Here is a 14,514-nt window from a genome sequence, read left to right on the forward strand (position 1 = left end):
AATTAAGAGTCTTTGTGCATGAAATAAGCCCATGTTCAGAACCCAATTCTTCCATTTATTGATCTGCAACCTTGACTAAATCCTTAGTTTTCTAATCCACACAGTTAATGTTAACTGTCTCAGATTCTATAATAATAGGATGAAATGCTAGTACAATGTTTCAACCCTAAATAGGATCTATTGAGCATTTTTGCTTTTACCATATGGCTCTGTTTGTTTTATTATGAACAACTTTATCTTTTCCTTATTTCCTCCTCTAGGGATATGAAACCTGACAATATTTTACTGGATGAACATGGTAAGTAAATGATTTGCTTGCAATCATCTATGTGACAGGTATTTAAAAGCACATTGATCACCCTAGCTTGATTCAGTTGATATATATATATATATATATATATATATTCATATACATTTCATCTGTGTGTAGGAGAGACTAGATAGGAAAACTTTATAGCAATGTAATACTCCAATAATCGACTCTTAAATAACATTGAGATAAGTAACACAATGAGAGTGTCATTCTTTACTTTATTTTCTTCCAGTGCTATATTTCTTCCAGAAAACTATCTGGTTATTTTAGTACTAGTTTTCCTAATATCTTCCAGTGAAAGATAGAGCTAATCTGAATGCAGAGAGTTTGTCAGGTAATGGTATCCACCAAGTAACTGAGATGATTTTGTTAGTGTATTCTTTCATAGTTGGCATCTCATGAAGGCAAATTCCTTCCACACATAAGGGATTATCAAGTCTTATGTTCAATTTTTTTTTCAGTTAAGAAAATAAATGAGCTTAAAGAAAAAATGTAAAGTAGGTAAAAATGGTATTATTGGGTCCAGATATAAAATTGATAGTGGAAAATGGCAGTAATCATGAAGGGATAGTAGCTGCCTAAAGTACAAGCTCACTGGCTAAGATTTTGTGGCCAGGCGGTGGTGGTGGTGGTGGTGGTGGTGGTGTGTGTACGCCTTTAATGGCAGCACTCAGGAGTTCGAGGCCAGCCTGGTCTACAAAGCAAGATCCAGGATAGGCACCAAAACTACACAGAGAAACCCTGTCTCAAAAAAAAAAAAAAAAAAAAGAAAGAAAGAAAGAAAAAAGAAAGAAAGAAAAGAAAGAAAGAAAAAAAAAAAAAAAAAAGAAAGAAAGAAAAAAAGAAAGAAAGAAAAGAAAAAAGATTTTGCCAACATAATGAAATAGACATGGTTTCTTTATAACATGTTTTAAAATTTTTATTTTATGTGTATAAGTGTTTTTCCTGCATGTATATCTGTGTATCATGTGTGTGTGCACTGACAGCAGAGGCCAGAAGAAGGAATAGGATTCCCTAGAACTCTACTCACTGATGGCCCTGAACCACCCCAAGAGTGCTGCTAATCAAACCTGGGTCCTCTGGAAGAGCAGCAAGTGCTCTTAACCATAGAGACACCTCCTCAGCTCTCTTCTCAACATTTTAAAAAGTCTTTTTGGAGTTATTGGTACGACATCAGGGGATACTGTAGGGCATACAGCTTGCCTGCTGTAAATGGGGGAGTACTGCCGGAGGGCACTGTTGGCAATAAGTGTTTCTAGGCTCTTGGCATCTCATGAAGATAATTGAAAAAGTGCACACAAATGGCAAAGCAGTTTCATTTAAAGACGGTAGAAGATAACACTGCAAAGAAGCAGTAGCCTACTGCAGCTAGAGTGTCCGAGAGCCCCAGTTATGGTTTGAGGCTTCATTTTTATGCAGCCCAGGAGAAAAGGTTGGTTGGTAGGAAGGTCTTTCTGTTTTGATTGATAGGACTGAATGATGTAAGCTCCTTTTACTATGTTTTCTCCTACAGTGCATCTGATTTTAATCATATACATGTCCAATTTTGCACAAGCATAAGATAGTAAATAGAGGATGTTACCTAAAAGCTCACTCAGAAGACACAGTTACCTTAATGTACATGAGCCCCAAACCAGTGTGAAGTAATGGCTGTGTTAGGTTTTGTATTGTTGCAACAAATACCACGACCAAAAGCAAGTTGGAGAGGAAAGGGTTTATTCAGCTTACACTTCCACATCACTGTTCACCACTGAAGAAAGTCAGGTCAGGAGCTCAAACAGGGCAGGAATCTGGAGGCAGGAGCTAATGAAGAGGCTATGGAAGAATGCTGCTTGTTCCCCATGGCTTGCTGAGTCTGCTTTCTTATAGAACCCAGGCAGGACCTCCAGCTCCGAGATGGCACCACCCACAATGGTCTGGGCCCTCCCCGATTGATCACTAACTGAGAAAATGCCTTACTGTTTGGATCTCATGGACGCATTTCCCCAACTGAAGCTCCTTCCTCTCTGATGACTCCAGTTTGTGTCAAGTCGACACACAAAACCAGCCAGTACACTAGCTAATCTCTCTTCCTCCCTCATTCCTTACCATATCTTAAGATATGTTCAAATGGAAATGGGTATTGCTATAGGACAGTCAAAGAGTAACTCACTTTATTGTTTAAAGCAGCGGGTACGTGCGGATTGATCAGGAGGGGGCCCTTGTGTTACTAGGTGCATTGTTAGGAAAGTGGTGTGTGTGACTCAAGCCCTGTGGAGTCCCAGGGTACTTAGCTGCCCTCACCTGACTTCCCAGTGGCAGTTTCACCCTTGTTTCATGTTGAAAAACTTCTGCAAAGCAAACCTGAATCTGTGAAGAGCCTTGTGTTTTCAACTTTGATAAGCAGGATTTGCAATTAAAACTGAAACTTCAAGGACCATCCTTCCCTTATTATTTATTTACCTTCTTGAATTGAAACTTGATTTTTTTTTCCCCAGCCCCATCTAGGCTCAGAGAGCTAAGAAACACCTTTGTTCACGGCCCCTAATCTCAAAGCGCAAAGTCATTACTTATTTATGGGCTGTCTGAAGGGATTTTTTTCCCCCACTTCCTTCCAATGTCTTGTTTCTTTACCGTTATAGCTTCTGACATTTTGGAACACGTGTCTGAGATTCAGAGCAATGCTGAGAGTTAGCATGAAGGTGACCTTCATGCAAACGCCAGCTCTCCCAGACTTCTAGGGGAGGCATGATCCTCCCATGCCTGGTTTAAATACACTATGAATTTCCATTACTGGAGAGAAGGGCAGCCTGCACACGCCACCCTTTTGTTATTTAGACAAAAAGCAACTCTGTGCCACCAAGCTTTTGGGAAAACATGGCTGGCCTAGCAGAACCAGGTTTTGGTCTACTCATTACATTTCATGACAGACAGCTGCCCTTAGGCAAGAATATCTATCACTTCATCATTTGGAAGACTCTGAGGAGACATGTAGACCTTACCAATGGAAACATTTTTCACTCCAGTTTCAATCTTGGTTCTTAGAACATGCTTGATCATGCTTATACTACACATGCACCCATCATCCTTCATTTTATTTTCTCTTCATCATTGTCCTCCTCATCATCATTATTTTTTCTTGGAAAATTGGTGATTATAGATTAGGAAGAAAGTGAGTGAATTAGTTTTTAATTAGTCAATTAGTTTTCAGGTTTAGCCCCACAGAGAGTCTACTCTTGCGAAAGAATGATTATAGTGTTGTTTAGAGTCGGAATACCAGAGCTGGATTGCTTTAAAACCCAGTTCACTTCTCACTAGCTCTCAGAGTTTGGTCAAGTTGCCCAAACAGTCTCTGTGCCTTTGTTTCTCAGAAAACAAGAACATGTTGGAATCCTTTTAAGCACCAACACAACACTGACAATGTATGATGCAATGCCAGCCATAAAAACAAAGGAATGAACAGAAACCGTTTAGAACCAAATGGGAGTGGGGCTTCCATGAGATTGTAGAGGCTTTCAGAGCTGGCCAAGGACTGTGTTGAAGATGCTCTGTGTGGCTCTGTGTAGAGCAGTATGTATCTGATATAGCTCAGATCTCTACAGACAGAGTCTACGGAAGTTAAGCGATTACTAGTCTTCCCCAGAGAATTACTTTGGCTTTTAAGATGTGATGTACCAATGATCCTTTTTTTTCTTGTTGAATCCTGGGTTTAAACAAGGTCATTTTACCTTAATCTTCAAGTAACTCTCCTTGTAATGATCCAACCTCTCTTCCTTCATTTACACAGTTATCTGAGGTCACTGTTCTTGGCATTTTCATTCTGGGTAGGGCTTTGTGGCTTGGGATGTGGAGACTGTCTTCCTAGCCTTCCTGAGGGAAAGTTCCAGTGTCTCAGATAATGTGAAATCTCCATTGCCCCTTTTCACTCTCCAGGCTTTGATTTAAACAATGAACAGCAACAACAGCCACAGGAACTATATTGTATTCCCGTTCTGAACTCACCTTCAGAATTGTTGCTATTAATAAAAGAAAAGATTCTGAGTAATATAGAAGCAGACAGGGTGAAAAGTCTGGGATCCATTCTGGAAACCCTATCCTGGGGCTCCCTTTCTAGAAAAGATAATTGTTTTGACGTCATTTTCACTTAGATTACAAACAATTTGACTTCAGCACTGTTCACGAACCAAAATTATTAGTCACTTTTAAGTGACTACATTCTCAAGCCTGTTTCCTCCAAGCTTCTGATGTGGTTGTTCTTATGAGAATCAGCTGGACCACAAACCGATGCTTGCCCCTTGGAGCAGCAGCTGTTCCGATTTCCCATGTTCCTCTTAGGGCTGAAGCGTCTCTGATCTTCGTCACCACATTCTCGCTACTTCACTCCTGGCATGGAGAGAAGGGCAGCTGTGTCATTTTTCTTACATGCCTCCTCCTGTGCCCATCCTTCCACCTGAGTATGGTATACACCCTGTGGCTCCTGTCTTAATTCACCTGTGCTCAGTAAAAGGATGAAGCTTTGTTTTGTTCCACTTATTCATATTGTTCATTTTCACCAGCACGTGATGGCATTCGTGTGAGATCATACAAGATGGTGTATGAACATCTCTTTGCAGTGTGAATGAACATCTCTTACGATTCAGCATTTGACATAAAAAATGTTTTTCATTTTGAACACTCAAGTTACTGCTCTCCCCAGATATCTCACTTGTACTAATTCAGGGCCAATATGGCACCAGGTCTTGGATGAATCGGAGCAAACTGTCGTGATACGTATTTTCACATCCTACGAGTTGAATTGGCCAATCCAATTCTATCAATTACACAGTGTCTAAAGAACTTGTGTTTTTCTTAAGTTAGTCGGGAAATGAATGTTATATTCAGAGGAACAATAATGTCTGTCTGGCATATCAAAGACTGTGGCGATTATAAAATTATACATAATTTAGCTTCTTAATATCTGTAGTCACAAGAGAGGGAGGTGAAAATTTATTCTTGAGAATGAGAATGAACGGAGCCTTCTATCTTATCAGCTTCCTCCATGAAGAGTCCCAACACATGCTGAAAAAATTCAAGAAAACATCCTATTTAAAATGTAAGACAATACATGTGGCCCCAGATAATGATGATCACATCTGAGCTATAGCTGAGAATAGCTGACATCACAGGAAAATTCTATTTATTGCACATACTGTATACATTGCAAACATGGATGTTTTAACAGTTGTGGCCATTGCCAACTGATGACATACGGTGTCTTAGAGAGATGTGTTGAGGAAAGGGGCCTCAAACTGAGCACAGTGAAGAAGAATACAGATAACAGTGATAGCTGATCTGAATAGCCCTGAAAGATGAGTTCAGGTTATTTAAGCTGTCCAAGGTGGAAACTCTCCCCCAGGTATCCAGATCAGGAAGTCCTTAGTCTTGTCTGAAAAAACTTTACAGCAAACATCCTACAATGCTGAGGTCAGCACCAAAGCAAAGACAATGTAATCTAGTATCTCTATAGTGTTAAGGTTGATCACTTTATTCCAGGAGTTGCTTGGAGCCCTGGGTTGTGGAAGAAGGTATCACATTCCCTCATTCTCAAGGAAAGTCCTGATTCCTTCCATCAGCATCACAGTGAACCCATCCCTCTAATCCAGCCTTGGAAGTCACCCTCACCGCACAGGAGAGAGCTGGCAGGCTAAGCTCAGAACAGAAGCACCGGTGGGAACTGAGGCTCAGCTTTGCCCATGGCACTGGGAAGTTGGCATACACCAGCTAGAGCGCCTGTAAATCCTAGGTCTCACATATTTCCTTCACATCCTGGCAGGGGAAGATGTCCGAGTCAAACAAAAACTACGTGTTTCAAGTTGCTCAGTCCTTTGGTTTTGTGACAGAACACACATTTTGGAAGGTTCAGAATCTGGTTCAAAATGTCACTAGAACAACATCTAGATCCTAAACCAATCTCTAGATCTTAATTTTAATTCAGTCACTTCTGGATCCTATGAACTTAGCTGTAAGCCAGTTACCTATACAACAGGGACCACTTCGCTGGGACAGGTAGTGACAGCCCTGTGAAAACTGAAGGAACTGTGTGCAGGTGTTAGTAGATACTCATTCACTCACCCACATTGAGCAGAAGACAGTCAGTGCTGACTGGGTTTGTCTTTTTTGGGCCAGTCTACCCCATACTTACTTTGTAGTCTTGTGAGACTTGTCTCACTATTCCACTGAATCAGGTCTTCTTTCAAAACAGTGATGTCAAGCTCTCTGTGACATCAGAGTCACCTGAAGGGCTTGTTTGAATGCTGGGATATGGACCTTCATGTTTCTGACCCGGAAATATGGAGAAGCTCGGAGTTTTGCATTTCTTACAAGTTCCTGAGTGACATTGATGCTTCTGGTCCAGAGAACAGGCTTCAGGATTGGGCGTATCCAAAGCATCCTTTACATTCTACTCCAACACGTGTCTAGGCAACCATACACCCATGATGGAAAACCTCCCCAAAGTTTAGGAAAGGATTTCATGCCTAAATGCTCATGACCATCTTCTGGAGTTTTTTGTTTTCAATGCAGATGCCTGGCTTTCCTATCCATTCAGTTGTAGTTGGAGGGGAACGTGTGTTTTGCAAAAACTATGACTTAGTTTCTGATGATTGTCAAAATTCTGGTGCCCTGATGAGTGCTGGGCTAAGTCTCCCATAGTCACTGCTGTCTTTCATTTCCCATAAACTACAGTCAGAGAACACAGGTGACTTTTTCAAGGTAACTTAGCTGGGTAGTGGTGGGAACTAGACTTAAAGCCACACATCCTGACTTCAGAGAACAGGCTCATAACAGGGGCAATTTCAGGCCCACCTAATCTGCATCGAATTCCAAAGTTGTCCAATATTTGGAGCATGATCTATGGAGAAATAGAAGTAAAAAGAAACCAAGAACTATTTAAAGAGAGCTAGTGAAATTATTCATTGATGTGATTTGGCCAAGAATACTTTAACTTTCATTTTGACAAATGCTGCTTCTACCTTATGAAAATGCCATACAAACAAACAAAAAGGTACTTTCTGCACAAAACAGAGCCATGTTGATGGAGAGAGTGAGAGTTTTCCTTAGCAATGGGCTGGATGGGCAGAAGCAGACTGTGGAGTCTAGTGTGGGGAGTTTGGACTGCAGATCCGGGAAGGAGAATAAAGCGATATTCCCTCTTCTAACCCTATTTCATCAAAGCAGCCAACACATGTAAATGGGAATGCCAACACTCCCAGTTCCTAGCAAGGCAGATAACTGTTGTGTCAACAACTAATATACAACTTAGCTTGAGTTTCCTGCTTTGCCCATTTTTTTCCTTCCAGTTGTATACACAGCAGCCCTGGAACATTATGTAAGGTATATATATATATATATATATATATATATATATATATATATATATATATTTTACCAAACTTAAGTGCTACACACACATTTTATTGCAGTGTGTTACAACCAGGAGAGACCTGTTTATTGCTGTGTTTCACGACTCAAAGAGTCCCTAGACGTCGTCTAATCTACCCATTATTTTTTAATGTGGGGAAATTTAGGCTCAATGTAGGAAAAAGACTTAATGTCTACTACTGGTCAGGGACAGAGGTCTGGACACAGACCACATCTCCTGGCCCCCAATCCCTTTAAATAAAATTCTGAAATTTGCCTGTTGTCCCTTAATAGAATTTACTTTGTTAGAAATCACTGAATGCAACATATCCTGTCTGCCTCCCCCGTACAAATGGAGTCTTAAAAAACAAGGAGAACAGCAGCGACAACAAAAATGTGCACCCATACCTGTGCCAGTAGTTTTACTTGTATTTTTTTTTAATGATCTCATATGAGATTATGAGAATTGTGATACTTTTCAAGGCCCTGGCTGTGGCCTATATGGTATATATATAGGAGAGGCAGTTTGGACTGGTGTCAGCAGACAATAACACCCAGAAGAATTCCTGGAGCATGAACTCGTCTACCACATTTCAAACAGTCTGAGGTTGTACTACAAGTTTATAGTCAGAGACTAATGGCTGCGAGTCATGCTCTGGCTGCTGCAGACCTGCTGGTTTGAAGCTTCATTGGCCTAGAGGATGGAATAAGGGAGCTTTTATTGCCTGTACTCAGTTGCAGCTAGCATACCAGAACTAACAGGCTAAGCATCCAGATCTTTTCAATTAGATGGATGGCTGTTCTTCTAGGTTGAAGGGATTTAACATTCTCCTGGTCTTCCTCTCCCCGCAGGGCATGTGCACATCACAGACTTCAACATTGCTGCTCTGCTGCCCAAGGAGACTCGGATCACCACCGTGGCTGGCACCAAGCCTTACATGGGTGGGTGTGAGCAGCCTCATAAGTGTCTTTCCTTTGTAAGAACAGATCTTTTATTTCTGATTCTTCTAGATATCATTTGCTGAGGGTCAAATTCAGAAGGACTTGGACTGGGAGCAGACAGACTTCTTTCTGGTTGGCTTTACCTGAGAGACTACAGATGTCATAGGTCTGAAGTGAAGCACCTGCATTAGTAAGCTACATGGGGTGACCTTGGTCCAGCAGGGACATCAATCACATTCTACAAATGCTAGCTTATGACCTAGTTAGTTGTCCATTCATTTCTGAATGAAAGTATTAATTCAATCAATAGCTGATTACCCATGTATGTGGAAAGGTTTTGACATGATCATGACCCATTAAAAAACAACACATGCAATGTCTTTACTTCATGGAACTTACATGCCAGTAGGAGAGATCCAAAACAAATCAAACAAAAAGAATCGGAAATAAGTTGAGTCGTAACATGTGACCAGAGTAATGATTTTAGTACTATTTAAATTATACTGTGTGCATGCACAATGTGGTAAAGTTTCCAAAGGACCTTCCCAGTTATGGGGTTAGCTTCAATTTTGTTTCCACAGCAATCTCATGAGTTAATTTTCTAAATAGGTTATGCCTAAGAACTGTTCGGTTATGTGCACTCCTTCGTTTACAGTGATATATGGAACTGGGTTTTGCCTTGATGATTAAGAATTTAACAGTGCAGGGCTGGGAGTCAAATAGTCCATAAAATCTACATTTAACTTTAGCAACAAATCAGCTACAAATTCCATCTTCAGTTGTCACCGTTTTAGTAGAACTTGCTGTACCCCATGTCTGCGCTGAAAATATATAGAGAACTATTTATCAGGAGACATGTGGTTCTCACAGTAATGAAGTGCATCCTCTTTCACATCACTGCTACAGATGTGAGTTAATTCTCGTAATTATCTGTTAATTATTGATTTGGCTGTGATATCAGGATCTTAACCCTCAGATTCGAGTTAGATGTCTGTCTGTCTGCTGGGCTTGCTGTTTCCTGAGTTGACAGACCCTAGTTGTTCATGAGGGTTTCTTGACTGTGGAGACACATATTAGTATTAGGAGACAGAACTTGACTGTTTTGGTGTGTGGAGTGGGATTGGTAAAACTTGTGGTCCAGCTTCACAGGGTCCAGGTTCTCCAGTGCTGGCTTACAGCTTAGAAAGGAGACTCATGTCTGTATGGCTCACGGGAGATGCCACCACCAGTTACAGTACAGACTAATTGCCGCAGACTTTCTAAGGGTAGATCCCCTGTCATCAACAGGCTTACAAAGTCATCAGGTCACTGGTGTGTAAGCAGAAAGAAATTACAAGCGCTGCCAACCCTGTGGCAGACTCATCATACATGCAGTAGGAACTCATGGTCCCTTTTACATGTTCAAACGCAAGCAGTGCTTGCTAGGAAACAAGAGACGGAGGTGTGTAAGAACCAGCCCAGTCCTCCATCCCTCACCGAGGCTTGAAAATCCAGCCTGGTGAGGTGGGTGACTGAGCTCTGAGAGACTGCTTTCAAGATTCACCATGCTAAATTTTAAGATATCTGAAGCATTATAATAAGCAAAGGGATTAAAATGTACTAGATTGTAATAATTGATAAGCTGTCAATGGGGTGGAAGGTGGGGGTGGGGTACCAACCAGTTACAAGACATTCAACAATGCAAGATTACTAGTAGATGATAGGAGAAGGAAACCCAGTCTCTGCTTGTGCATCTCTCTTGCTTAGTTAAGATCTTAAAGCTGTTGAAACTGAAGGGATTCAGTAAAGGGTAGAATGGATAAAACAAGCTAGATACGGCCAGAGAATTTCATAGAAAAAGGTCTGAACTTGAAAAATCAAGGATAAGAGCAATGTCACTTTCAATTTTTTCCTACCAGTTTTCTATTCTCTTTCCTCCATGTAAGGGGCGGAGGGTCACTCTTACATGAAAGACCACCATAAGATTGTCCCGGGGGTGGGGGTGGGGGTGGGGGAGGCCTTATTATATGTAACATTTGAACAACTGCAGATTTCATGGCTCTCAATGACCAGTGGGGAGAATAAATTTCTTTTGTCACTTCTAAAATAATGAGCACATATAATTCAGCCCGTTTTCCTGCCTACAACCCATGGCACTCTAGTGATAAAAGGGAATATCTAGGCCTGCTGGTCTGTCCAGTTTATTCCCCAGGTTTCCACATTATAGGCTATTTTCTTGGCGCCAAATCATAAAGTGTGCATCTGAGGTTTCTAGGGATGGTTTCCATGGTGACAGGAGCACGGGAGGACCACTTTCTTTCCTCTCCCCAGTCATTTTAAGTGTAATATCTGTATAATTTAATTTTTTCACACTTGTCATTTCTAGCATCTTCATAGGATAGAACAAGGAAATTGGGATCCAGACACCAGGCCAGGCACCATCCCACTTTCACAATTTTAATGGGCAATTGCTAGTATTTATCAAACTCTTCCTGTGGACCAGACAATGTATTATATACTTTATATCCATTTATTCATTTATTTTTCTCAACCTGACCTATAAGGCTGACTATACCTATCATCTTTACATGAAGACATCCTGGCCCTCAGCAATTTACCATGATCTGCACAGGAACAATTAGTCATCTTGAAATGAAAGTCTTAGCCTTAAGTCAAGCTTTGTCTGGCTTCAGATATTGGGAGGCATAAGGGGTGAAATGTGTGCTGGGTAATTTCCACTCATGATTCTTTAAGAGCTGAACCAGTTTAGTTTGCCATTCATGTTAGAAATGTTTCCCATTGTATTCCAAAAGGAATGTGTGAAGGACATTGCCTATGGCTTTATGAACAACTGCTTTTGCCTTTTTTTTGTGTGTGTGGGTTTTTTGATAGATCTCTTTTCATGAAGAATTATGGATAGGAGCTTGCTTTTTCTTTTAAAATTGTATTCATATAATTTAGTAAACTATGCCTTCTGGTAATTTTCTAGCACCCACTTTACAATGGTGGTGTAGAACACTAGCAATTAACTAGAAAGAAAGAAAGAAAAAGAAAGAAAGAAAGAAAGAAAGAAAGAAAGAAAGGAAGGAAGGAAGGAGTGAAGGAAGGAAGGAAGGAGTGAAGGAGGGAGGGAAGGAAGGAAGGAGGGAGGGAAGGAAGGAAGAAAAGAAAGAAAGAATAAAAAACTAAGAAGACAGAAGTCTAGGCTGAATCAAAGATGAGATGAGAGGCGTGTCCTCCGCATGCTCTTACCTTCTGCCCTCCTATTCCACCTCATTATTCCAGCTCTCCTTAGAGCTGTGTGAGTATAATCCAGATCAATTAGAAGTTCACCACTTAAAGCCTTCTCCCTATTAGAGGAGAAACTGTGGGGGGGGGGCGCATACGCACACGCACACGCAAATGCACGCACACGTTCACTATGAAAAAAGTGCAGAATGCTGACAAGCAAAAAGTAAATTAATTCTCCTACCAATAGATGTTTATAGCTTCCTTTTGAATGTTTTTCTCTATGTACAAACACATTTATCTTTACATTTTTAGAAGTTGGATTAGACTAAATTTCTTAAACGTAAATATCCATTTGATAATGTAAAGGTAACAACATTTGCTAGCATGTAGTAAGCACTTATGATGTCCCAGGTGCTTTCTTACATCTTTAATATTTATTACATCATTAAAACAACTCCATGAGACAGATTTTACTACTATTTTTATTTCGACATTAAAAAATCCAACCCAGAGAGAAAATGGCATGATCATAACCACAGAGCAAGTGATTGACAGAGCATGAAATTAAACCTGAATCTAGAAACACCTAGCCTGGAACGTTTGGGGAGATGGCAGTGATAATGGTGTAATGACAGACATTTCTAGCTTGCTGGGTACATTCTGACAGCAGGCCTTGGATCACTCACTCTGAAGACAGTTCTGCAAGGCAATAACTGTTGCTGTTTCCACTTTAGAGGTGAGCAATCTGAGCAGTTAGCAAACAGGTCCAAGGAAAGATGAGGAGGATGGTCTAAACTACAACCTGTGGGCTGTGACTTCTTTGGGAAGGGAGGCTCTAATGACCCTTTCATATAGGTCACATATCAGATATCCTGCATATCAGATATTTACATTATGATTCATAACAGTAGCAAAATTACAGCTATGAAGTAGCAATGAAATAATTTTATGTTTGAGGGTCAGCACAACATGAAGAACTGTATTAAAGGGTCACAGCATTGGGAAAGTTGAGAACCACAGCTGTGAGCCATCTGATGCCCTTCGTTCAAGTCAGTCAACACACCTCCTTCCTCAGCCAACAGAGCCTGAGTCTTGTCTGATAACTATCACTGTTTATTTTTCCATGTCAGGAAACAGAACTAACATTCTGTATCATGTGCTGCAGATCAGAGTGCACCACAACAATGTGTCTAGCATCCTTGATTGTTGAGCACTTGGTTGTTTCTCAGTTTGAAATATAATTTTGTAATAGAAATCTTGTTAGCAGAATCATTTCTACCAACTTCATTATTTCTCTGTTATGACTTCTATTATAAAATAATGTCTCCTATGCTTGAGAATCGAGAGTAACTTTGGTTTTTTATCAACATAAAAAGCAGGAGGGGGCCAACAAGATGGCTGAGCAGATCCTTGGAACCCACATAGTAGAAAGAGAGAGATGACTCCTACAAGTTATCCTCTGAACTCCACATTCACATCACAGAATGGAATGTGCACAAGTGTACACACACACACACACACACACACACAAACACATGTCAAAAAATGGTAAATGTGTTGAATTAATAGTTGCTTTAATTTATCCATTCACACTATATTCATATTTCAAAATGTATTGTACATAATGAACATATATAAGTTTTACTTATTAACTAAAATTAACATTGCAAGAAAGAATTCCTGGTTATAGGACACACATGCTAAGGTTTCTACCTGAAGGTTCATATTGATTTCCACTTGTGCTGGAAGAACATAACACATGAACTTCCCTGCATCCTCACCTGTGCCCAAATATCAGGACCTCAACCTCCCAAAAACGGTCAGTAGGAGTGGACCACATTGTGATGTTGAAATCTATCTCTGTGGCTTTTTATGTATTCCATGTTCATAGTATCTGCTCATTTTCATACTGGGTCTGCTTTTCTTCTCTACTTTGTGCTTCTTGGTGATTATGTAAATAATCCCTTCCTTTATGCGTTGGGTATATTAAATCCTAGCTCCTACTGTGTAGTATCTGTTGTGTTACTATACACGAGTTTTCTGTCTCCTTAATTTGTTGGCTTTAAGATTCAGTTTTTGAGGCAGACTCTTTCCATGTTGCTCTGGCTGGCCTGGAACTTTCTATGAGCTCAGACTTCAAACGTGCAGCAGTCTCCTTGCTTTGTCTCCGGACTGATGGGATTGCGCGCATGTGTACTGAACTTCCTGTTAATATGATCAAACTACTCATATTTGTGTGGAGGGCTAGGACTCATGCCCAGGGCCTGGCACATGTGGAACACATGTCCTGTCTCTCAGGTTTGCTTGTGGACTTATTCAGGGTTTTTGTCATGGATGCTATTCTTAGCTAGATCTTCTTATTCCACATCTTAGATAAGTTTAGCTAAGACTTTATTTATTCTATTCATTTTTACTTAATATCATTTCTACACTACTTTCACTGAACATACATTTAGTAAGAATCTTACTTTATTTTTGTTAGATTATTAAGTAATTATTTGGAAATTCTGTGCGAAATCACAGCCCTCCCATGCCGATTTGAAAATCATTAATCATCATTTAAGTAACTTTATATACTAATATCTGTACTCTGGGGTTTTCAGTATTAATTGTCATAGCTTTATAATATAGGTTAATGTATGGGCTATTAGGGTTTATGTTCTTTTTCCAAA

At 40.2% G+C, this 14,514-nt stretch overlaps 1 protein-coding gene and 1 long non-coding RNA gene across 2 annotated transcripts in view; one reads left to right on the forward strand and one right to left on the reverse strand.

Moving 5' to 3' along the window:
- Positions 1 to 14,514, forward strand: part of Stk32a (serine/threonine kinase 32A) — a 113,605-nt gene that overhangs the window by 81,255 nt on the left and 17,836 nt on the right. Inside the window, exons 6-7 of the mRNA XM_028881730.2 lie at positions 261 to 298; positions 8,543 to 8,632. Coding sequence (XP_028737563.1) covers positions 261 to 298; positions 8,543 to 8,632 — 128 coding nt within the window. The remainder of the gene's footprint in view (positions 1 to 260; positions 299 to 8,542; positions 8,633 to 14,514) is intronic.
- On the reverse strand, positions 3,466 to 6,631 carry LOC119086260. The gene is made up of 2 exons (XR_005089501.1): positions 6,404 to 6,631; positions 3,466 to 5,350 (listed from the first exon to the last, which is right to left on the reverse strand). It is a non-coding gene; the product is annotated as an uncharacterized LOC119086260 (long non-coding RNA).

This window comes from Peromyscus leucopus, chromosome 19, assembly GCF_004664715.2.
Source record: "Peromyscus leucopus breed LL Stock chromosome 19, UCI_PerLeu_2.1, whole genome shotgun sequence".
NCBI lineage: Eukaryota > Metazoa > Chordata > Mammalia > Rodentia > Cricetidae > Peromyscus > Peromyscus leucopus.